We start from the raw sequence: 23,609 nt of genomic DNA on the forward strand, positions 1-23,609 counted from the left end.
CCTGTGCTCACTTAGTGCGCTGCAGTCCTGCCTTGCAAATGGCTGCCTCGTGAGCTGTTTGCACTTTAACCAGGCAACTGGAACCATCTTACCTACTGCACTGCACAGAGAAGTCACTGCGATGCCTTGGCAGCTACTAGATTGATTTCTGGAACACAGGGATAGCTCTAGTCTGGAAAGTGGTCCTTGTTTCATATTGTCACCCTCTGCTATTTTTTTTCCTGTATTGCCATTAAACAGGCGCCTTTGTACATATTCAGATGTGCAATGGCTTTTTGCAGAAGTAGCAGATCAAATGCTGTTAACATTGTTGGCTCAGAGTCAGCAAGTTAAATAAGGAAAATATTGGTGCAGGTGGGGTATTGTCATGCTAATGTAATCTACTCTTTTGTTTTATCCTGCTTGTAAAATAGACTAAAACATTTCTAGGCATTCCTGTGAAATCATTTTAAGTATGGTAGGCTAAGGAAGGAAGTTTCTGAGCATTGCGAAGGTTAGTCACTGAGTGGAGACAAATCACAAGCGGGAGCAGTCATGCTCTGTGTTTGAACAGGACCCAAACCATGACAAGTTCAGCCTTTAGACATGTTCTTTTCATTGCCTTTTTTTTTTTAATGCATTAAACTAACCATAGAGGAACATATTTCCCAGATTTCAAAGTCAAACATTCTGAATTTAGGAACTTACAGAGATCAAGAAATTAATACCTGATTTGTGCAACTGTAGCCTTTAACGACATAATCATTTGCTAGTTTCATTTCTTCTGCGCTACCAGTGCATAGGATGGGAAGGTATGTATGTACAAATCCATACCTTCAAAGCAGCATTTAGTTATACTGATCATATTTTTTCTCCTCCAGCCGGGGTCCTTGTAATACATACTGCTTTACCTTCAGCATTCTGCAGCAAGTAGGGATGCTATAGGCCCCAGTCATCTTCCTTACACAGTGGTAACTTATCACTAGACTTGCCAGGTGTATGGGGCTGGCTGTGTGCTGTTCTTTTCCCATTTCTTTATGTACCCTGCACCATTTTCCCCTAGACCTCATCAACTTTCAGTGATCTAGATCCAAAAGGCAAAGCTTATATGTGGCACTGGTGAAAAGCAAGATGCAGAGGGTGTTGTGTTTGGCTCTGTGGTGGTACAAAAAGAAGGAAGTGGCTGGTAAAAGGAATTGTACGTGCCCACAGCTTGCCCCCTTGATGAGTCTGGGCACAAGGAATGGAGGTTCAGGGCAGATTTTTGGCAGGCTATAGGAGAATGGTGGATGGGTAGCTGAGACATTTTGTTGCTTTGCCTCCTACTTTACAGATAGCCCCAGCCTGGACCACTTGTGGAAACTAGGCAAAAGGACTGCTCTCGGTGGGCTCAGGTGAACTGTAACAAAGCAGAGCGTATACAGCCTAAGATTGTATTTTGCTTGGCTTCAGTGTAGGCATGGAAGGAGAGGTAATGTGCATTGTGGGTGATGTTATGCACAATTCCGCAGCTGTGCATGCAAGAGAATAACTGCAAAATTGTGCAAGAGAAATGCGAATAGGAACCTGTTCTGATCTAATCTATCAGTTTGCGTACCAAAAGCCAGGGCCAGCCCTTTAAATAACCCTGGTTTACTAGCAGAGACAAGAACATTGGATTTGTGTATCTGCAACCTGAGCCCCCAACTGTGAGGTTGCCTCCCTGATCTTTACAAGCCTGAAGCAGTCCTGCCAGGTTGTTAATGTGCAGTTAACATGTAGTAGATGAAGAAAAAGTATAAGGCTTGGGAAATGATTTTCGTGTAGAAACTCTGAATTTTGGAGAAAAATAAAGCTCTGTTTGCCAGCAAGTCATTTGAGATGGTAAGAAATCCAAGCAGCTGGGGTAATGAATCTGAAGTTAACAAGAGGGCATGGCCTAGCAGAAATCTGGGCACAATGCCTTTCCTTAAAGGAGGGGCTGGGAGGGAGCACAGGAGATGCCAAGGACAATAATAGAAGTGGCTAGCATAAATCAGTTAAAGAGGGAGAGGGATCCATTGGCTGGAAGAAAGGAACTGATTAAAGAACAAGTTCAGTTGAAGGAGGGAGCAGCTGTGAGGTTCAGCATCTGGGACAGGCAGAGGTGTGCAGCAGCTCTGCATGCACTTAGTGGAGCCAGTGGTTTTAGGGGCATTGCACAAGCTTCACAGCTGTGTAAGGCACCGAGACAGTTTGTTTTCATGGGAGCACTGTTACAGTTCATCCTAGTTCAAGGATGCAGCAGTAAAGAACTTCACATATGCTGATGTGCAGCGTAAACAGACACTAGCTGTTGGGATTGAAGCAGGAGAATGGGAAGCCAGGTCTTGGCACAAGTCATTTGGCCTTTCTATGCCTCAGTTTCTCCTCTTTCCTCCCTGCTGCATGAGCAGAGGCTGTAATGGCTGCTCCACTGCAGGAAGCAGTTCTGAGCGTTAATAAAGGTTTTTGATGTGAAACTCTTCTGTGTTCAGCCAAGACTGCATGAAGATGGACAAGGCTTTACAGGTGATTACTCCTCTGTCTTGTCCTATCTGGGTTTCTGCTGCAGTGGAGAGACTGCTGGGAGCCCCTTCCCAGCCCATGCTCCTGCATACTCACCCAGCTCAGTCAACAACTATGCTACCAGGTGCAAAGGGCAGGGTCTGACTCATGCTGTGTCACAAAAAAACAAAGCATCTTCAGCCAGTTCTCTGCTTTTCTCAATGTGCTCCTTCACCATGACATTCTGTACTCCTTGGATATGTACTTGTGTCCCCCTTCCTATCTGCTTCTGTGTTTTTTTGGTGTTTGCTTTGAAAAATGTCTTTCAGTTGTGAAGCTGTAGCTGCTCCCTGGATCTCTGCAGAGCTCCAGACAAACACCAGGGCCCTGACTGCCACCTCAAGTTAGCACAGCTGATGATGCCTTAACAGTTGCTTTCTGTAGAGTGATGTAGCAGGGTATGGCATAGGCAAGCTTTGCTGTGGTTATTCCCGAGAGTCATGGGGAAGGGCATGAACTTGAGTGAACTGACCTGAGGGAAAATTAAAGGGCTCATATTAGTTTTTGGCAGCATTTTCTGTTTGAGTGGAGCCTGGAGTGAGACAGAGACGTCTGAGTGTGCAAGAGGTATGAGCACAATCCTATTAGAGCTGGCTTCCAGATGCTATCATCAGCTAAAGGATGCCAGCCTCTCAGGCTGGCGATGGGCCGGGACAGATGGCAGTTTTCAGCACAGAAAGCAAGGACAAAGAGCAACCCCAGTGCCCATGACCATGTACAGACAGAAACCTTCTTCCACCCCTTTTCTCCGGAATATCTGATATTCTTTCCCTGCAGCATTTGAGAAGTTGTTAAAACCTGATAAGTGCACACTAATGGAACAACTCCTGCACATAGGGTTTTTGCTCCAGCAGATTATGGGAGAGAGAGAGGAAGGGTGGATAGAGGCTACCTGAAAAAAAGTGTATGTGTTGTGGGTCTTCCAAAGCAAAATTGTCACCACAAGGCTTGTTGCTATCTTTCTGGCATTCTAATAGTTTCACTCAAACCCAAGCAGAAGGAATTTGAACCAATGTTTTTAACAGTTCAGATGGGATCAAACTTGAGCCTGGAGCCCCTACCATGAAAGACTAGGTCAAGTGGATTTAGTTTCCTTTGGTCATTGAGCAGCTGGGGAGAATGAAGCAACCTGTCATTTATTCTTAAGTTGTGATTAATGAGGTGCGTGTGTGACAGTTTCAAAGTAAGATGAGTCTTCAACAGCAAGCAAACTACCAAACATTGCAGGAAAGGTCTTGTGAGTGGCATTAAAAGATGGACCTATATGCCTGTCACCATGAAAGCATGCATCTGTTTTCCTAGCAAAAATTGTGAAAGCAACGTATTCTGTTTCATATATTCCTAGTCATTTTAAACTCTGTGGCATTGACCCTACTTTACTGACAGATCCGTTGTAGCTAATACACCCTGATACACAACAGAAAGGACAGAAATAGTATATAACCACAGGTTTCATCTCTGGTCAAATAATTAGAGATGGCTGTGGGTGTTTATAGGGGAGTACAAGATGTGGCAATAAAAAGGAAGAAGGGGCTTCAGAATGTCCCTAAGTCACTGGTTGCTTGGAAGATACATAAAGATCAAGAAAGATGCCATACCTAGCATGTTTCTTATACTCTTTCCTTAAGCTTCTGCTACTAATAATCAGGATAGTTATTCAGACTGATCTCCGAACTGACTCAAGAGTAGCCGTTCTTTTGTCCTCACGTTGTAAAAATGTTGTGCTCAGTAGGGTGTGTGGCATGGGTAAGCATGTTCCATTGACATGTTTTTGTGACTTTAATTTCCTTGCATTGTATTTTTCCCTGGAAGGGCAATACTAACACTGCCAGGGTCTCTAGGAATAGATCTAACCTCCTCTGGTGTTTTTGTAAACCTTGTAAAGACTGCTAGCATCTTCAGGAATGTAATTCCTTTGGAAATCTGGCTCCTGAACTCCAGAGCAGGTGTGGTTTTATTGCTGTTTGTTTAAATGCAACTGGATGCCTTTAAAAACAGCTCTTCTGAAAAACAAGAGAAAGGGAGAGAAGACACATGTGCACACACACACACAAAACAACATGCCTTTAGCTTTAATTCCTTTGTACATACGAATGAACAGAGAATCAAGAGATGCAGAGCTTCAGGCAATGCCTTAGAAGGTAATTATTCAATTATGTTATGTCACCTTTGCATCATTGATTAATGATTCTAGTAGCTGGTGAACTGGATTCTGTTCTGTTTTGACAGAAAATGAAAGTTTTTATTTAATCTGTGGTAATTTCAAGCTGCCTGGTATTTCAATGCAAGACTTTTAGGTACAAGACTGTCCTGGTGGGGGTTCTCTAGTACACCTCACTGTCAGATCTTTATTACTCACCTGGAAGAAAAATGAACCCTGTTGTCCAAATGAGAAGAACTGACTCAGCCCAAGGGCTCTACTATTTCTAACAGTGCAAATATATTTAATTCTGTTGTGGGTGTTAACACGAAATGAAGAAATGGATTTGGCATCAGTGACTGTTAGTGGTTTGACAGTGCAGAAGGCAGGAATGTACTTGGGCAGAGAGTTTAATAGGCCTTAAAGGGGCTTAAAGGAGAAGTATATGCTCTTTCCCTCTCAAGGCCTGCTAATGTGTCCCAATCCTGCCTTAGATGGAGTACCAGAGTGGTTATTTGTGCCAGACCATGTTAGTGATTGTGTGCAGGCCCCCTTCACAGTCCATGTACCTCCCAAACACACACACACGTGATCTCTGTTATCTCTAATATGAATTTTTCACTCTGGCAATGTTTTCAGTACAGCTCTGAGACTGTGGTTTTGTGGTGCTCCTGCTGTGCTGGAAACACTTTCTGAGGCTGACCTACAGACCTTCCTCCTTGCACATTGTGCAGTCTTTATCCAGGATAAAGGTCCAGGAATTGTATGTAGAGTTTGACCACTGTCACCTGCTGCAACTTATCTAGGCTGTCAGCTGCAGGTTTTCTAAGGTTTTCAACCTATCTCATAGCTCTGCCTGGGTCTTCCCTGCTAACCGTTCTTGACTCGTCTCTGCTGTTTTCCAGCAGCAGCTTTGCCTCCTGCCCTGTGCTGGCTAGCATGTGGTTTTATGCCGTGCATAAAGACAAAGGGCTCTCACTGGAGTGCTTTACCTGACTGCTCTATCTATATGGCTAAGAGTCAACCTGCTGTGCCTTGTGTCTTACACTGGTATTCAGATTAGTATAAGCTGTAAACAGGAGAGCTGGATTCACATGAGTGCTTTTAGCTTTATTGGCATGTTAGTCCTACTCCAAACTGTACAATTTTGGGACTTACCCAGCTGCTTCCCGAGCTTCACCCTACACGCTTTTCAGTTCCATATTTCTGGTTTGAATTGTCCCATATCCCTATTCCTGTAGGCTCTTTGCTCTTCCCTATTCATATTTCACATTAAGAGGGTTAAAGATGTAAGTCATACTTGCCTTTGTTTTCCTGTGCTGTTTTTCTTACCACCTTCCTGCTCCCTTTTTGCTCTGCCTTTTTCTCCCTGCCCATTCGCCTTTACCCATGCTTACCTGCCTAGATCTACTTGAGAAACTCCTTTCTTATTACAACACTTCCGTCTGTCCCTGCCTTCTGCTGTCTGCTGGGAGTCCCATGATAGCCATATATGCAACTGAACAAAATAAATAAAATTTAAAAAGCAGCAGAGTTAGAGTGAAATTGGTCAAATGGCTCTTTGATGTGGATCAGAGTGCTGAATTTGCTGAGGCAGGTTTCTTAGAAGTCTGGATTTCAACTTTGTGTCCATTTAGCTATTTTATGCAACTGCCTGATGTTTCATTATTCAGTTACCTTCCATTTGGGAAGAAGCAATCTTTCTGCTATTTAATTACTTCAGGAAGCCCTGTGGTTCACTAATGTGAGCAGAATTCCCCAGCACTCTCAGTGCAAGCATACATACCTCTAACCACGTAATGGCCTGCGCACATGTGGGTACTGTTCAGAGAGTTCTGTGGTGGCATATCCCTGCGGAGACAGGCATTCCTGTGGGAGAGGTGACTGGAAATGCTAGATTCTTCTTAAAAATAATTTGGAGTGGAAGGAGGAAGAGAGTGAGGGGATTTTCATCAAAAATTGCACACAGTAATCTTCCAAAGTTGTTGGTTTTACCCCAGAATGTAACCAACCTTCTGTTCCCATCCAAGTGATTTTAAAATGAAACCCCTCCATTTTGCTGGTGAAAAGAATTGCTTTTTAGTAAAAATAAAATAAAATGTCGAAGCAAGGTTTTATTTGAATTATTAATGAATTTATTTATTATTGATGTCAATTTTAAATATTGATCAAAATAGTAATCACCCTTTTGAATCCTTGCATCTTTCCACTTCATACAGTTTTCATTCTGTACTGAATTTTAAAACAGAAAACTTCTAATAGTTTCACCAAGTTATGCTGGCATCCAAGACTGAAAGCTTATATAGCTGTGCAGGTCTGTTTCAGCTGACCTGAGTCAGTCCGTTCTGGGATGGAGGCAAGGAAGACTGTAGGTTTGCTTCCAGAAATAGTGTACAATAGGAACAAAGGCAGAAAGCCAGTTGAAACGTGCAGACTCTAGAGAAGCAGACCTACTCTGTATATTTTTATTATAGTGATATTGAGACTTCATATGATTTTCTAGAACCCCTGCTATTTCCGGGCCATTTTTGCATGTGCAAAAAATTAATACAGGACCCTAGTTCTGGTGAAGTTTGGTAGAGGTAAGAGTATTGAGATTGAAAGAATAAACTGCTTTGTGCTACTTCCCATGCTTGCCAATCCGTTCTCTCAAAAACATTGCAATAGATTTCTGAGCCAGCAAAGTTCTTGTTATGTAAATACTTCTCAGATCTAATCCTTTTTTAGTGTGTAATCCAGTATTAGGACTTTAAAGTTTGGGGAATTTCACAGTTTTGTAGTATTATGAAGGGATTTTCAAGGGTGTTTCACCTGTGAGTAGGCTAATAGGATGGTGATTAGCTTCTGCATCCTTTCTTGGGAATGTAGAAGATGCCAGCTCAAAGTTCATGTCCAAACCTGGAATAGCAGTGAGTTGGCCTTGATCATCCTCCCAGTCAACTCTGCTAGTCAGTAGACTGTTTGCTTTTCTTGAACTGAGTATATGTAGAAGATTGAATCAACACACAAGAGGAACAAGGAGCGTCTTGCCTCTAAATGTTAGGAAAATTCCTTTCAATGAAGTACTGCTTGATTTAAAATCAGAACTAGTTCTTAAGTTTCTCACAACCCACATAATTTTTCAATTCATTAGGCTCTTCTGGTCTATCTGTTGGTCTGTTGTGTTGGTTTTTTTATTATATTTTTTTTCTGCACCATCTCAGCCATAAAAATTGTTCCAGATGAAAGTCTTTTTTTCTCCATCAAAATTGGTCAAATCCCAAGAAAACTTTCTATGAACTGGCATATATACTGAAGAACTATTTTGTTGAAAAATTCGCAACACATCTAAATTGTGGGTTAGAAATTCCTCCATTTTAAGGCCCAAGTTAGCTTGCTCAGGAGTAAGAAAAAGGAGGTGAATCTTAGGGATGCCAAGGAAGGTGTGTTGTTTGGTTGTTTTGTTTTTACTATTCCAGAATGTCTAACTAAATCTTTATTTTAAAGCAGCTAGAATCATAGACTCATATATTTTGACTGGTATCCTGTATAATATAGGAAAGAAAAATGCTAATGCAAGGATTTTTTTTACTCAGATTTGGAGAGATAAATACCAGGAATATTAGATCCTTTCCTTGCTTTTGCTCCTTGGAATCAATTTGGAGGATTTTTTCAAGTGTAGATTTCATTTTCAAAAGTATTTGCCTTTTCTCTGCATTGTAAATATATGTATATTTGTTATATGCCACTGTTCTTATGCATGGTGCTGTGTAAGTCACTCTTTCCCCAGCGCTTCAACTCCCTGTCTTTGTAGAGTCACTGTCGCTGACAAGGCTTTGCAGTGCTGACTTCCGCAACATTTGTAAGCCCCTTATGTTCTATAGTGATGTTGCTAAATACAGCCCCAGATAGATGGGGAAGGGGTAGAGTTACTGAGGGGGGGGGTTTGGGGAAGGACATCAGACTTTGCCACTACTAGTGCCAGAGAGGCATGCACTGTCAATCACATGGTGATTTTGTGGCAGCATCTGTATATATTTGCCAATCAAGAGGGCAGCTGTTTTGGTACAAATATGTCATTCTGCATCATTGGGTTTTGCGCCCTGCTGTCCCTGTCTCTTGTGTTACCCACTCCTGGCTTTGTTACGCTTACTTCCATACTAGGTTACTTTCAAGTGCTCTGTGGCAGTTGTGCAGGGACATACAGCTTTGGAAGGAGTGCTGCTCTTTGGCAAAGAGCACTTCTACATCTGCGAGTGCTTTGTATTATCCCCTCTAGAAGAGGTCTACTGTACACGACACTGCTTGTCCAGGTGAGTCATTCTTTCCTCCCAGAGATCTGCTTGATTAACTACGGAATTGACACATGCAGCCCTAGATTTCTCACAGACTTTGGGGGATTTCAAAAACAATATTAGCACAGCAAGAAGTTTGCCATTTTTTCCATATTTGCAGAATTGTTTAACCTAATTCACTGTAGATGCTTGTCCATAGTCTTTGGAGGTACATTAAGGACTCCCAACTCCAACAGATGGAGATGGTGAGCAGTCTAACACGTTTCTTTTTTTTTTCAGTTCTTTTAAAGTGTTGTTAATGTTCCTTTCTGGCTGGCTCCCATCTTTTATTCATATGGAATAGTCGTTACAAGAGCCTTTCACTTCATTGTCTAATAAGTTTTTGCTTGTTTCTCCAAGACAGAGAGAATCATAATTAATATTTGGCACAATGCTATCATCTTTGACTCATGATTTATTGATACTGATCAATATTGAAAATGAGTCTGTTAGACTTAGCTCTTTGCTCATACTGTGTGTTCATGTGCAAAGCCCAGTGGGACAGTGAGTAACTCAATGTTTTTATTCCATGACTGTCTGTCTGCTCTGCATCCGATTCTTACTAAGTCCAATACCAGTCAATCTGATCAGGTGACTTACATATCGATTGGACTGAATCTGATAAAATGACTTGGGTTGATTTTTTTATGGGACTTGTTGTGGGATAGATTGTAGATATCAGTTGCAGTACATGTACATACCTAAAGTAATAATGAATTAAATGCTTAATTATTAGTTCCAATTAATAGCTGTTTATAGCAGCAGCATGTCCACATGATGCTTGTCTTTGACCCACCGAACTCCTTCCATTGCTACCTTTTAGACTTAACTGTGTGCAAAACATTGCTGTCTGCCTATTTGCATACGTTAAAATAATTCCAAATCTACCCTCAGCCTCCACAAGTTGTTGTTGTTTTTTTTTATTAAGTACTAGTACAGAATCTTCCTTCAGTATTTGCCTTTATCTTTGATTCATCTATACCCCAGTTGATCATGCTCTTAGTATTTTTATTCTTCTTTAGAAAGAGGGCTTGCCATGTTCACAAAGGTTTTTCTGATCTTCTTTGTTTGAAATTCATTTTTCTTATTTCTCCTTTTTTCACAGCATCAGTGATCCATTCATTTTCAACTTATGTCATAAAGATCATGCTGTGGGAGATCAGGTGTGTTCCCGTTACTTGTATCATGATATAAAAGAGATTCGTCTGATGCGCTTCCTTCTGCAGGTAGGAACTAACATGCCTGGTCATTTGAATTAAAGCTGCAGCAGCAGTAATGGCATGTAATTGAAAACTACTTACATAATTTTCACTAATTCTGCTGAGATTTCTTTCAGAAAAAAAACACCCTCACTGGAGTGGTTGGCCCATTAGTTGTTAGGCTGATAATGTTCTTTACAGTTCATCTCAATATTTTTGAAAATAAGTCTTGAAGTCCTGTTTTGATTGAAGATCTCAGTAAGTGTCTAATTTTTCAGTAATAGTTCCCATATACCAGTGGAGGTAGACATAAGTGGGCTACAAGTATGTGTCACTTACCTACTCCGGGCCTCTTGGAATAACTTGTGCATATGAGTCAGTATCTGAATCATAATGCAGCCTTTAGCTGTGTTACCCAGAACTTACTCATTACCAGTGGCTTGGTACCCTTTTAGCTTTGTCTGGTTTAGGTAAGCTTATGATGAGAATCACGGAAGAAGCGTAGGTAGAGCTCCTTGCAACATCAGAGCCTGTATTTTGCTTTAGAGCATTTTGGTACAGTCTAAAGAGTAATGCACAGGTATTGTTTGACAAAAATACAGTGTTTTGAAACAGCCATAAACAGGTACCTGTTCGTTTAGTCCATTTTTGGAAGGTAGTTCAACAGAAAAGTAGGAAATCGTTCAGAAAATTTGAAAACTGAGAGAATGGTGCTGATTAATGTCTTAAGTCGTGCAGTATGGCACTCATCCCTGTTTTATTTTATATTTAATTATGTATGCAAAATGGCCAATTTTAGTAGATCAGACCTGATTCAGGGCATGTTATGTCTTGGTGGTTAGGTCACTCTCCAAGCAGGTACAGGAATGTTAAATCTTGCTCTGAGTAACTGCATGAAGGTTATTTTCTTACATCATTGATGAGCAACCGGAGTAACAGAACTTTCACCTCTTCCTCCATTTTGTGAATAAATTCAGAGTTGCCAGTGGAGTCTTGCTTTCTTCTCATGTATTTGTATGCCTTTGGACTTTTTAAAATGTGAAATGGAAATGTTTTGTGTGACTTAAAGTGAAAAAATGGAGATGAGTAAAAGTAGTCATTGAATGAGCCTTGGACAAAAAAAGGGGTGGTGGGAGGGGGAGGATATAGGTGGTTCTATGTGTTTTGTTTTTTTTTTTTCAGTTGTGTTTTGTGTGTGGTTTTATTATTATCTGTTTCTATTAATGACCTGAAAATTCAGTCATCTGTAGCACTCTCAAATTCTTGCACCAGGACCCAATGCCAAAAATTGCTCTAAAAAAAAAAATAGTACAGAAAAAAGAAGAAAGCTAATTCTTTGTGCTTTCCCTAGAGGACAGGTGGATCAGTTGTTTAGGCAGCAGCAAAGCAGCAGAGAGCCGATGTCCTATTCGTGCACACAGCCAAGCTAAGAGCAACACACTGTGAAACCACACAGCCTGATTCTGTAATGGCCACACTTTGAGCAGACTTGGTTTGGAAAACCAAGCTTCAGATCCAGTGCTTCAAGCTGTTTATTGTCATAGCAGCTCTCACGTTGCCTTTCTGCTTTATACTTAATTTATGAAACGTGTATGGGCTGTTGCCATTTAGTTATCTTCTCAGGTTTGTATTACACCTGCCATGTTTGGACTGAAACTCACATCTGGGTTCCTAGACACTACGCATCATTTGTAGTTATACTTGACTGACTTTGGTGGGGCGGAAAAGGGACTGATCACTGAGTAAATTACAGGTTTATATGCAAATGCCCAACATAATGTGTGTGAGGACACGGTGGAAAAAGAGGCTGAAGGTTTCAATTTTGCTTATTTAAAGCCTCAGTAATAAATGTCAAACTTCCCTTACTCCTCCATTTCTAAACTAAAATTGTTTGGTTACTTCCATCGAGATCACTATTCATTGAGGAAGTAGCACATGTGCTGTTTGAAAGGGGCTCTTATTTAGCGTCTCCCCGTCATGTGATTGTCTTTCTCAACTATTTAGAAGTTAATGCTACTAGTCTAATGTTAATCACACTGAGATTTCAAGACAAAAATGCTTCAGAAGTGGCGTGAGGTGGTGGTTGATAAAACCAGTATCTGGAGCTTGGTTTTGCTTCGCAGGAGCATTTGCACTCTTGGTCATCCCAGTATGACCACTCCTACAGTTGGAGAAATTGGGAATATTAGGCTTATTTTGCTATGCTTCACACTTAATACCAAGTCAAGGCCCTTTTTTTTTTTTTTTTTTTTTTTTTTTTTTTAAAGGCCTTAAGAATTGGGCAGGCCATAGTGGACTCCTTGCAGCACTAGGATTAGCTCTGCAATTCTTCAAACTGTAAATGATTTCCCTTTCCAGGAGATCGCCTTGGAAATATTCTTCAAAAATGGCTACTCCAGATTTCTTGTATTCCATGACAACGACCGAAATAAGATATTTAAGAGGTAATCACTACTTCATAATATCATATGAACACCCAGGTTACACTCTTTGTCTATTGTCCCTGTTTATCCCAGCTTGAGATGTCTGTCTTTGTGCTGCCCCAGGGGCTCTTTCTTCAGTTCCAGCTCTTGTTCTTTAATGGATTAGACATAAAGCTATGAAAATTTCCTTTTGCTGACTTGTGAATTCTTTGGAGCATTATATAGCCATTGATTTATCAAGGGGACTAATGCATTTGTAAAGCTCTCCTAGCACCCAGCGGTGTGTTGTGGTGTACGTCCCTGCATCCCAGGGAATTGCAATCTCACTGAGATTAGAAAGCTGCCTCTGCCTCACTTTACGGTACTGTGGGAAAGAAGGCTTCTTCCTTCTTTCTTCCAACACACAAAGTACCATTAGATGTTTTAGGAATAAACTGATTTTGTATCAGTATTTTGTAGTCTGACTCTGATTTTGTATCCTTAGTGTGGATAAGTGGTAAATTTTAACAATAGTGGTAAATTTTAACAATAGAATTTTCATATAGGAAAGACTTTTTTTTCCTTACGTGCTTTTTTTTTGATGGAATTTGTCTGTAAGAATACAAAGTGATATACACTTTTTCTTGCTTTTTTTTCCCCTTCACTGCAGTTTGGGCCATTACATTAGATTCACTTTCACTGTTCTTTATGCAGGAAAAATACCTCAGTATGTAGTATTTCCTTTGGTAAATTCTGTAGCTTGGACTGAGAACTGTTACTGTTAATTTCTAAGTAATCATAGAATTTCCATGTGCTCCTGAAATCACTGAACAGTTTCTAATGGAGAATTGCTTAAAAAGCCGATAAAGATTTATCCACTTTTCCTTTCTAAACAGGCTGCCTAGTGTGGCTACTTAGAATTACCAGATCCTGCTCCAGAGCCAGCTGCTTTGTTCAGTGCTTACCTTTGCTGTCTCTTAGCTCTGAGATGCATCTCTTGAGGTTGTCTTGCTGAGACAGTTGAGGATAATGTTTTCATCCTCAGCTGACTGTCTTGCCCCTTGGCTGCAGGTACCAAACCTATGTATCTCAGGGGTTTTATATCTGATACAATAAACCCCCAGCGACGGTAAACAGGAATGACTGAGACATGAGTTGGTATTCCTTTCTGTTTTTTTTTGCCAAGAGGCTGGTAAATGTCTGAGAGGGTTCTCTTTCTCTGGGTTTAATTAATACCATCTTACACCACCTGATCATAAGGTATAGCCCTGTATATCAATTCAGGGCCCTATCTGGGAAACAAACTTTTTATGTAGCCTATAGGCACTTCATTAACATTACATGTATGCTTTTGCTGTATTGTCTCACAGCTTTGTTCTGGGTAGGTGAAATACTGTGACATCCTTCAGGAGGAAAGTTGCTGTTAGAATATGACATTATTTAATAGATTATATGCATATATAATTTTATATACATATGTAATGTGTAAAGATAACTGTTTAAATGATTGTAATGTTATCTTTCATATCTCTGTAGATTTTGCTCTTTCCAACCTGCTTTGAAGTCAAAGGGGGTAACAGAAGACTCCCTGAATATAAGGTAAAACCCAGGGAACATTGGATAACAGTAGATAACAAATGCAACTGTGTGAATAAGTCTTACCTTAAAAAAATGCATCTAGAAACTTACATGTTTGTTCCCCCTATTTTAAAGACTGAAATGTGTCCCCAGAATTCTGAAAAGCATTCCAACGTACAGCATCCACAATATGACGGCAAGAGGAATGGGCTAAGTAGCTGACTGTGCATATTTAATAATTATTACCTCCTTAATATGACTTTATTGGTGAAGTCTACACAGATGGTTACTGTGGGAAAGAGAGTCAGTGTGGTGAGGTTAGAGAGGTAATCCATAATGTTTTTACATAATGGCCTCTTTATTGCATGTTTAGAGCAGACAGTGACTGATGTGCACACAGACGTTTTGGCATGTTATAGTAATTGTGCAGTGGAGATTCCAACTTGATGTCCCTCCGTTTTACCACTGCAGGAAAAGAAAGCTTTCTTCTAATGGGAGGTGACAGAGCATGTTCTGTGCTGACCTTGAGTTACTCAGTTTTAGAGACTATTCAGATCTGGTTCTAAAACTGGGTATCTTTAAATGAAGAGAACTGCAGAAAAATGGAGGAGGACAGCTTTTTTATTAGTTTTCGCTGGATTGTATGGGATGTGGCCTGTGGAGCGCTTGGTAGATTTCAGGGATCTTCATCTTTTAATCTCCATTGCTCTTGGTTATCCTTCGCAGTGGAATTGGGCGTAAGGAGTAAAGGGAAACTGAGCTCCTTTGAGGGGCTGGGTATTATGTTCTTTAACTTGTTCATCTTGTCCTTCTCATCCTGACATGTCTTCAGGCAGGAACGGCACAGGTCTTTCTCTTGTACTAAGTAAAGCGTTTCTATGCATTTGATGGGGTCGACACACTCTTCTTTTTTTATTGAATGAGGGAAAGGGTTTCTTTCTGCATTCAGTTTCTTGAGCTTGGGGAGCTTTCTCACACTGTTCGGGATGGTGGTCAGTAAGTTGTCAAAGAGACCTAATTCCTTAAGTTCCTGCAGGGCCCCAAGGCTGGTGGGGATGCATTCAAGACAGTTCAAGCCAAGGTTGAGAAAGCGAAGGTTCTTGAGAAGGTTCAACTCCTCTGGCAGACTTTTAGTTGTCAGCTTGTTATTACAAATATTCAGGTAGAAAAGGTTCTGTAGTGTACCTATTGTCTTGGGCAGCTCTTCGAGCTGATTACTGTGCAGGTCCAGCCAGCGCAGTTTCTGGAACTTCTCGATGCTGTTTGGGATCTTTTTTAGCATGTTTCTGCTCAAATCAAGCTCATCCACATCAGCCAGTTTCAGAATGCACTTGGGAAAGGTGGTGATACCCATCTTGCTTAAGTCAAGACGGCGCCCTCCATCATAAGAGATTTTGATGGAATTTTTGGCAATTTTCAAGGTAATTTTTTTCCCTTTTGGTCCTTTTGCTTTCCCCTTGGCCATATTTCTTCAGAGAGGGAAACACACCAGAATCTGGATGAAGTGTGGGAATCCCAGCAAAGCCTTTGAAACCAGTGGCTGTGACTTCCTAAATAAAAACAAAATAATGACTTAGTCATGAATTAACATGTGACCACAAGACTCTTCAGAAGTTGTTTTTTTTTTAAGGGTCAGGACTTTTCAGCCCCGGGGCTGCAGCTCTAAAAGGTTTTCCTGAAAGAAGTATTTTGAGTAGGTAAAATTCTAATTATTAAAAATGTTATCTTATTGCATCATAACACTTGCATTGCACTATACAGCAATATAAGTATTACAAGATGAAATTAGAAATATTTTAAGTGGGCGAAACTTGCTGTCTTTCATCCCTAGGTTCAGGTTTGAGCCTAGCACGTAATGAAACTGAACAAAATGTGTTGTTATCCATTCACTGTTTTTGAGGACCTGGCTGAAATGTACGGGTCTCAATTCAGCCCTTGAGGACTGCATTAGAAGAAGCCATCCAAAATTGTACTTATTCTACCAGACCAATGGGTTGCCTTCTTTTCAGGTCTGGCCTCTGAGGATGGGTTGGTTAAACGTCCTGTGTAATGGACCTGAGACTTGAAAACTGAAATGTTTAGAATGAATGATTAAAGGTTTTTGTTTGTTTGTTTGTTTTTCTGCAACTGGGACCTCAGAAACCTAGTGGGCTCCCAGGTTTGCCAGGGCTGCTTGCAGTTCACACATTTTCTGCAGGGCAGACTGAACAGGGAGGGGTCAGTGTCTGTGCTGCTTTATGATATGTTAAACAAGACCTCAGTCAGTGTCTCTGTGCTCTCAAGGACAAACTGTGGATATTCTAACCTTGTCTTTCCACACATGCAGTGGGATAGATGGACTCCTGTGGTGATGGTGCCCTGCCCTCAAAAAATATATGTAGGTGTTCTGGTCAGAATTCTGGTTATTACTGATGCTAAGCACATGCTATGTGCTTTGAATTGAGGCCTGCATGAGTAGTAGTCCACTGTAGTCTTATGGTTGGTGATCTGTCTGTATAATTGAAGGTCATCAAATACAGCCAATAGTTAGAGCTAGTGACAAAAGATCCCCTAGAAATGGATGACAATGTCTCTATCAGCCAGAGAGCTGAGAGGAGCATGGGTTAAACTGGCTAATCATAGGGATGGTCTGGGTGCTCTGACATTTAGTTGTGAAGAGACAAATCACAGCTTTGATGAATGATTGCAACAAAATATGGATTTGTCTACAATACATTTCCATATTAGAAAGACTTCATTACAAACCCTTCAGGCTTTTTGGCTACTCATTAATCATGTGCAAATACATGATGGGGAAGCTGAGGCTACAACTATGGTATTCAGCTCCTTTCAATTACATGCCATAGCCAAAAATGATGCAAAAACAAGGGACATCTCTGCCAGTTACTATTTGTCCTCCTGGGAGCTCTGTAATGAGGCAAGTGCTTCTAGAAGCATCACAGTGGGGTCGGTCTTGCCCTGAGGGTATGTTCCAAAATTGAATCTTTCTGTTATTTATTTATAAAAAGACTTAAACACAGTTAAATCTTTTACACCCACGTTTCTGTCTCTCATCAGTAATTACGGGGTTATACTACTGTTATATCTCAAGGCCTCTCACCTTTTGCTATGTTTAATCTTACAGTGCTCCAAGGGCAGTATCTATGCTATTCCTTCCATAGTGTAGACTGGGAACTGAAGCACAGAAATACTCTACTATGGAAAATTATGCACTTCTCCATCTTTGTGGATGTTAGCTTAAATAATTTGACCAGGATTGTGCAGGAAGTTCTGGAGACCAAAACAATAGGTTGTTTTAATCACAATTCTCATATTTTAAGGAGTTGATGGAAAAAGATCTTCAGGTTAACTGCCTTACACTTTGGCAAGAAATACATAATTTTTTTCTAAATTCAAAATGATTATCTTTTTAAATGTTTTTTAAAACATCTTTAAAACTCTCAGAAAACATTTTGTTCAGTTTCTATTGATTTTTTTTGTAACTTTTCATTGAAAATCCAGCGGAAGGGGATGGGAGGATTGCTCTCCTTGATCCCAAACAGTTTAATTTAAATAGATAAATAAAATCAGCCTTTTGCGCAGCTCTCTTAGTGCTGGTTCCCAGTCCCGGTATTACTCTGTGCTGTGTGTACCTGTGAACACTAGAGGGAGTCTGGTGCAGAAGATTGAATGCTGAAGGTAGGAGGCTGGTAAGAAGTAGCAGTACAATTTAACCTTTTGGGTACTTCTCTGTCAATGACCCTTTGCTGACTTGTTATAAAATTTGAACCTAGGCCCTTCAGGCTGTTAGAAATCCAGACAGATTATTAATTTTCCTGAAGACAGATCACTTAGTATGATGCATGGCATAATGCCCCAGACTTTAAAATGATTTAACTACTTGGGTCATGTCTCTTTTAGTTGGATTTTTAAAAATCCTACCTTGGACCTCTAAGGTGTACTGATCAGGAAAACATGTGTCCCTGCAGTGTGCTGACACTTTCTAAGGGCTATTTCCTTTGGGTTAAAAGTAGTATTCAGGTTTCAAATGTATTAAAAAAAAAAAAAAAAGTTATTTTCATTCCTGGAGACAGGGATTAGCATTAGAGTTCGCAGGAACACTGCAGCGCACCAGACAGCTTGAAGGGTATGAATAGCTCTCTTGTCTCTGCATGCTTGTAAACTAATTATCAGTGTTTCGCAGGGCTGTAGCTGGAGATAATGGAGCTTACTTAGCTGTGTCTCATTTTCTTTAGCTCCACATAAGAAGGCTCCAGTTCTGTAGCCACTGGTATTAAAAATTCAGGAATTGCAGGAGCCCTCCTTGCTGTAAATTTTAATTATGCCTGTTCAATCTCATGCTCACAGTGCATCTTTGGTGCTAGCAGAGGGAAAGGTACATGTGTGCCCCACTGCCTAAGAAATGGTGGTGCCAAGAGGAAACTCTATTTGTAGTTTTCTCTAGACTCTGACACTCCGAGCTGCTGGCAGGCCTTTGCCCAAGGATGAGGGTGCTGCATTTCTAGGTTGATAAGGTTTTGGTAAAGAAGATCTTGACTGGGAAACTCTTTCCCTTTATATCCATACCTGGCAAAGTCTTCGGTCTGGATTGGACTTTTAAAAGTCTAGAGCTTTAGGAATGTTTCACAGGTCCAGAGCTTTGAGGCTGACCTGACAGAGAAACTACGAGAAAATCTACGTCTATTGTATCACACTGCCTGTGGTGCTTTGTGTTGCTGGGAACAGACCTTGAGCGTCAGGACTAGGGCTGTGAGCCTAGGGCTGTGAGGCAAGGAAGGCTTGCACAGGGCCCTGCCATGACCCACTGTAGCTTAGGCCTGCCCTAAGAAGGAGATCCAGTGCTGGAAGAATACAGATTAGGACCCTGGTACACAATCTTCCGCCTGAAACTTTCTCTTTCCTTTCTCAGCCTAGTGCTGGCAGGAGGAGACAGGCCTTCTGTCCGTGACACTGGGTGTTTCAAGATCTCCTCTGTGGTTCTCCCTGTTCTCTTCCTCCCCTAGGTTGCTGCTTCCTACTTCACTGCACCCAAAGCTGAACAGAACCATCCTGATCCCTTCTTAAACTAGCTTGTGAAGAAAGTTTTCTCTCTCTCCCCTCACTCTGGAAGTCTGCATGTTGCAGAGTGGGCTTGCCTGGTCCAGCGGCACTGCTCTGGGATCAGGAGGTCAGCGAGGTGACGTGTTCCAGCTCTATGGAGATACTTCCGTGTACAAATTAAAACCTGCATTCATACAGTGAATGATTTTGCATGAAGCCAAGCAGTTCCAACCAGGGGAGGATTTTATTTCCTTGCTTACGAGCCTGTTACCACTTCTTTGTTGTTGGATACGACCTATTGTGGAAGAGATTAATTCACTGACTATCTTAGATGTAGTCTCTTGTTAACAGGCTGTTTTAGACTAAATCCTACCATGAACAAATAGATAATAAGGGATTTCTTTCTTTCTTACTTTTCTAGATGACTTCAGAGCCACTGTGCTATCACACAGTGCAAGGTCACTTATAAAACCAATGCCCACCAAGGATAAACAAAAATATTCTCATCTCAGCAATTCTGTCAGGCTGCCCCCCTGCACGAGGTCTTACCGGCTAGCAGCTAGGAGGACTTTAAAAGCCAAGGTACAGATGTCACAAGCTGATAGTATTTTTCAGTAGTGTGGGATGAGCCTTCATGTTCTGTTACCGTGCAGTTGTCCTCTGGTCTGCTCTTCCTTGAGTAATGAGTCAGTCTTTCAGCTTGTAAAACAGGAGAGCGCAGGACAATTTCCTTTCAGAGGCCTGTAAATACTGAATCGTACTTCCTTGAAGGAAAATGGCAGCCCTTCAAGGAACTGTTGTGTATGTGAGTGTTGAGGGGAAGAGAGTGGTAAAAAGGACTTCCCCAGCTACAGTGCCTCTATTCAATTCTCTGTCCACAGCCTGTGAAACTTTTGTTCCTAAGCAACAGCAGTGCCAGGTCCTTGGAGATCATTAGCATAATGTTTGGTTCCAGCATGCAAGTTCAAGCTGGAGGGAAAAGAGCTGAACTGCATGTAGTGCCTGGAAATGTTAGATTTCAAATTATGCAGAAAGGAAAAGCATCTGGACCTGGTTAGAGGCTGTTCATCAGCTTTGTTGCCCTAGCTGTCCATTTTAGTCATTTGGCTATTTCATTTTACTTGGCTATAGCACAGTGTGAAATGCCTGCATGTTTATGTTTGAACTCACAACGTTTGTGATACCATCCTTAGGACATGCCAGACTGCATAGATACAGACTAGGAGGAGGTTTGTCCAGCAGTGCAGCAAAGAGAGGCTATGAGCTGCAGTTTATGTTCGTCTATTTGGGACCCTTCAAAAATGCAGCTGTTGAAACAATTTCCTCTTGTGCCATGTGAATTTACTAGATTTTGTCTTTGTGGCTGCAGCTACCAAGCTCTTGCTTTTAGTAACTGGTTGCAATAATTTCAAAATATCTGGAGAAAAAGAATTATTGAAGAGAAATGGGCTTGTGTACCACCCATGGCCAAGAAGTACACAGAAATGATTTTCTCAGTGTCCTACAGAAATGCCTATTGTTCTCAACTGTAGAGAAGAAATGGTGTGGTCCTACTGTAATATCTCTGTTCTTGTAGCACAGAGCAAGAATACACAGAAGGTAAACTGGTACAATCAGATAAAGAGGGCCCTGCACCTTTGTTCAAAAGTAAACTAACCCAAGACTTCTGAGATTTGAGAGACTGGATTGCTTCACAGGGAAAGATGGTGTTAGAATAGAATAGTTTAGTTGGAAGGGACCTACAGAGATCATCAGTCCAACTGACAGACCACTAAAGGGCTAACTAAAAGTTAATGATGTTATTAAGGGCACTATCCAAATGCCTCTCAAACACTGACAGGCATGGGGCATCAACCACCTTGCTTGGAAGCCTGTTCCAGTGTTTGACAACCCTCACAGTAAAGAAATATTTCTTAATATCTAGTCCCTGTTAACCTCTGATTACTTTGTTTAATAATAAGGCTTGGACCTAAAATGTGGTTTGCCATGAAGGAGATTTTCCTCATAATATTTTTCCTAATTACCAGACATTCTTTAAGGAAGCTGGGTTTTAGGAGAGCCTTGGCTCTGGGCACTGTTTTGTGGACTTCAAAAGTCTTGAGGATGGAAGACAAAAAGAAAATGAAAGTAGCATCGGGAAATCTAAGACCCCAATGAAGTTTATTAGAATTTTAGTTTTAATTTCAGTGGGGGCAAAATCTTATCCTTTGAGATTATTTTATCCTTTGAGATTGTCTCTTCTGCAGTGACTCTTCAAATGGGTTGAGGTTCACCTGTCTCTAGCAAATGGAGGGCTCTTGCTATCACAAGAGTGAGATCATAGTCTGATGTTAATGGAAAAAAGGGATTAATAAATCACTTACGCATACTGTAGCCAATGATCATCATTAGTACATATGCTTATATTGTGCTATGGCTAGTGCCCTACAAATACCTTATAGATTTAGATATGAGTGGATACGTGAGTACTTCTGTTGGGTTCACATAACTTCACTTTCTCTTGAAGTTTAGTTATTTACATTTAAGAAGCACTTTTCCTATTTCTTTTTCAAACCAGACTTTCGTTTATTTATTTCTAAATGCACTTACGGTGGTTGGATAGCTGTTGTGGTTGGATAGCTGTTGATCTACTTCGAGCTTTTGCTGAGCTTCACCTAACGCAATTAATGGATGGGACCACTGGGAGTTGACAAAGGAGATCTTGGGAGTTGGAGGGGGAGCATCCTGTCTGGACCCTTGAGACCCAGAAGGGTGGCTCTTTCAGGGAGGATGACTACACTTAGCCTTGTGTGCTTTTATGAGGTGTTGAACACATCTGCCTCTCTGTTATATAGAAGCTTCCACTGAGAGACATTTGTTTTGGCTCTTGCAGAGTCCTTATTAGTGGGCTAGGGTGTGTGACAAACTAAAATAATAGTTCAGGAGGGGTTGTTTACAAGAATTTACTACTGCACATTCAGTAAAACTGTAATGATCATAGACGATGATGGTGTTTTATTTAGGTCTTTGAGGCTGCTTTAAGACTAGCTTTGTAAACTTCTAGTGTGATCCAGTACAGAGCACAAGAATGCAAAATAACAGCTAGTTATTCCTGTAGCAGTTTTATAATCTATGGCTGAACTGATTGCTTTAAGCTTCAGGAAGTTAGTAACTTCGTCTCTGAACAGACACCTTAGGGTTAGTGTAGAGCTATATACTCAAAGGGAAAAGCATCTTCTACCACCAGTTATGTCATATCATGCCATTAACCCTGTTTACTTTGGCAGGTCAAAAGTTTCTTTAATCCAGAAGCTGTCACTTGACTCAGTTTGGTCTCTTGCAGTAGACATGAGCAAATTTGTAGTCTTCAGATACTGACATACCTGGTTCAGTGTAGTTGAAATGTTACTTCTGTTTGCACAGACCTTTGACTCTTTCACCTTTTCAAGTGAATTTCTCTGTTTAGTATCTGCCTTCGTCTGGTTTGTTTTTATTTAAAGTTTCAGTAAAAGTTGCTCTGTATTTTGAGAACAAAGAAAGGGCAGGAAAAAAAACTATTTACTCTTGTTTTGCTTTTGTTTTGTTTTTAAAAATTTTAAAAAAGACTCCACTCTACTTTATCAGAACTACATCCATTTAAAAGTGCTTTATACACAAAGAATATCTTTCATATGGAGACTGAGACACCTTTGTTTTCAAGGCACTGTTTTCAAAAAGCATCAGAAAGATACGAGCTTTCAAGAACAAGGCTTCAGAATACAGACAGCCTTAGTGGTACCTGTCACTAGTATGCTAGCTCTGCAGTGGGATGCAAATGAGATCACTGAGAGTTCAGCAGGATGGCTTGTCTCAGAACAGCTGAGAAGGTTACTGTCCCCCACTGTCTCTCTGCTTCTGCTGCAGGGTTGCTTTCTCTCCCTGTTAGTCAGCTTCTAAATTTTTTCAGCTTACTATTTGTCATTACTGCCACCATTTGCGGTGATATCTTAAGGCAAACAGAAATCATCTTCCACACCACTACCATAATTTCTCTTTTTCTCTATTAAATATCATACTTCAGGTGGTGCTTCATTCAGGAGCAGGCTGGTAAGTAGCTTAGCCCTCCTTGTATAGGTACAGAGAGTGACTGCCAGTGACAATCTCACCAGTCATCTGAAGCTGGCCAGCCATGTTCTGGCCAGACAGAAACTTGCCACCTACTGAAAGCAGTAATAAAACTTTGATCCTGCAGCACTAACCTATTGACACTCTGATTTTGGAATGATTTGGTCAATGCTGAAACCTCAGTATTCCTTAGTGTTGGTGTTCTCTTGTTTCCATGGGATGATAGCAGGGGCTCAAGGAGCACAAGCATTAATGTATTGACTTTCTCTTATTGTTCTGAAGCAATTATTTCAATCAAATGTCTGTTCCA

At 40.9% G+C, this 23,609-nt stretch overlaps 2 protein-coding genes across 3 annotated transcripts in view; one reads left to right on the forward strand and one right to left on the reverse strand.

The window, feature by feature from the left end:
• Positions 1 to 23,609, forward strand: part of WDFY4 (WDFY family member 4) — a 130,563-nt gene that overhangs the window by 76,090 nt on the left and 30,864 nt on the right. For both annotated transcript variants that reach the window (XM_040563249.1, XM_040563250.1), the window contains 4 exons: positions 8,828 to 8,976; positions 10,103 to 10,223; positions 12,555 to 12,640; positions 14,135 to 14,197. In XM_040563249.1, the coding sequence (XP_040419183.1) occupies positions 8,828 to 8,976; positions 10,103 to 10,223; positions 12,555 to 12,640; positions 14,135 to 14,197 (419 nt within the window). The remainder of the gene's footprint in view (positions 1 to 8,827; positions 8,977 to 10,102; positions 10,224 to 12,554; positions 12,641 to 14,134; positions 14,198 to 23,609) is intronic.
• LRRC18 (leucine rich repeat containing 18) lies at positions 14,784 to 23,607 on the reverse strand. The gene is made up of 2 exons (XM_040563259.1): positions 19,766 to 23,607; positions 14,784 to 15,726 (listed from the first exon to the last, which is right to left on the reverse strand). Exon 2 carries the CDS (start codon positions 15,639 to 15,641, stop codon positions 14,853 to 14,855), a length of 789 nt encoding a protein of 262 aa, XP_040419193.1. The 5' UTR covers positions 15,642 to 15,726; positions 19,766 to 23,607; the 3' UTR covers positions 14,784 to 14,852.

The sequence above is a fragment of the Cygnus olor genome, chromosome 7 (assembly GCF_009769625.2).
Source record: "Cygnus olor isolate bCygOlo1 chromosome 7, bCygOlo1.pri.v2, whole genome shotgun sequence".
Lineage (NCBI taxonomy): Eukaryota > Metazoa > Chordata > Aves > Anseriformes > Anatidae > Cygnus > Cygnus olor.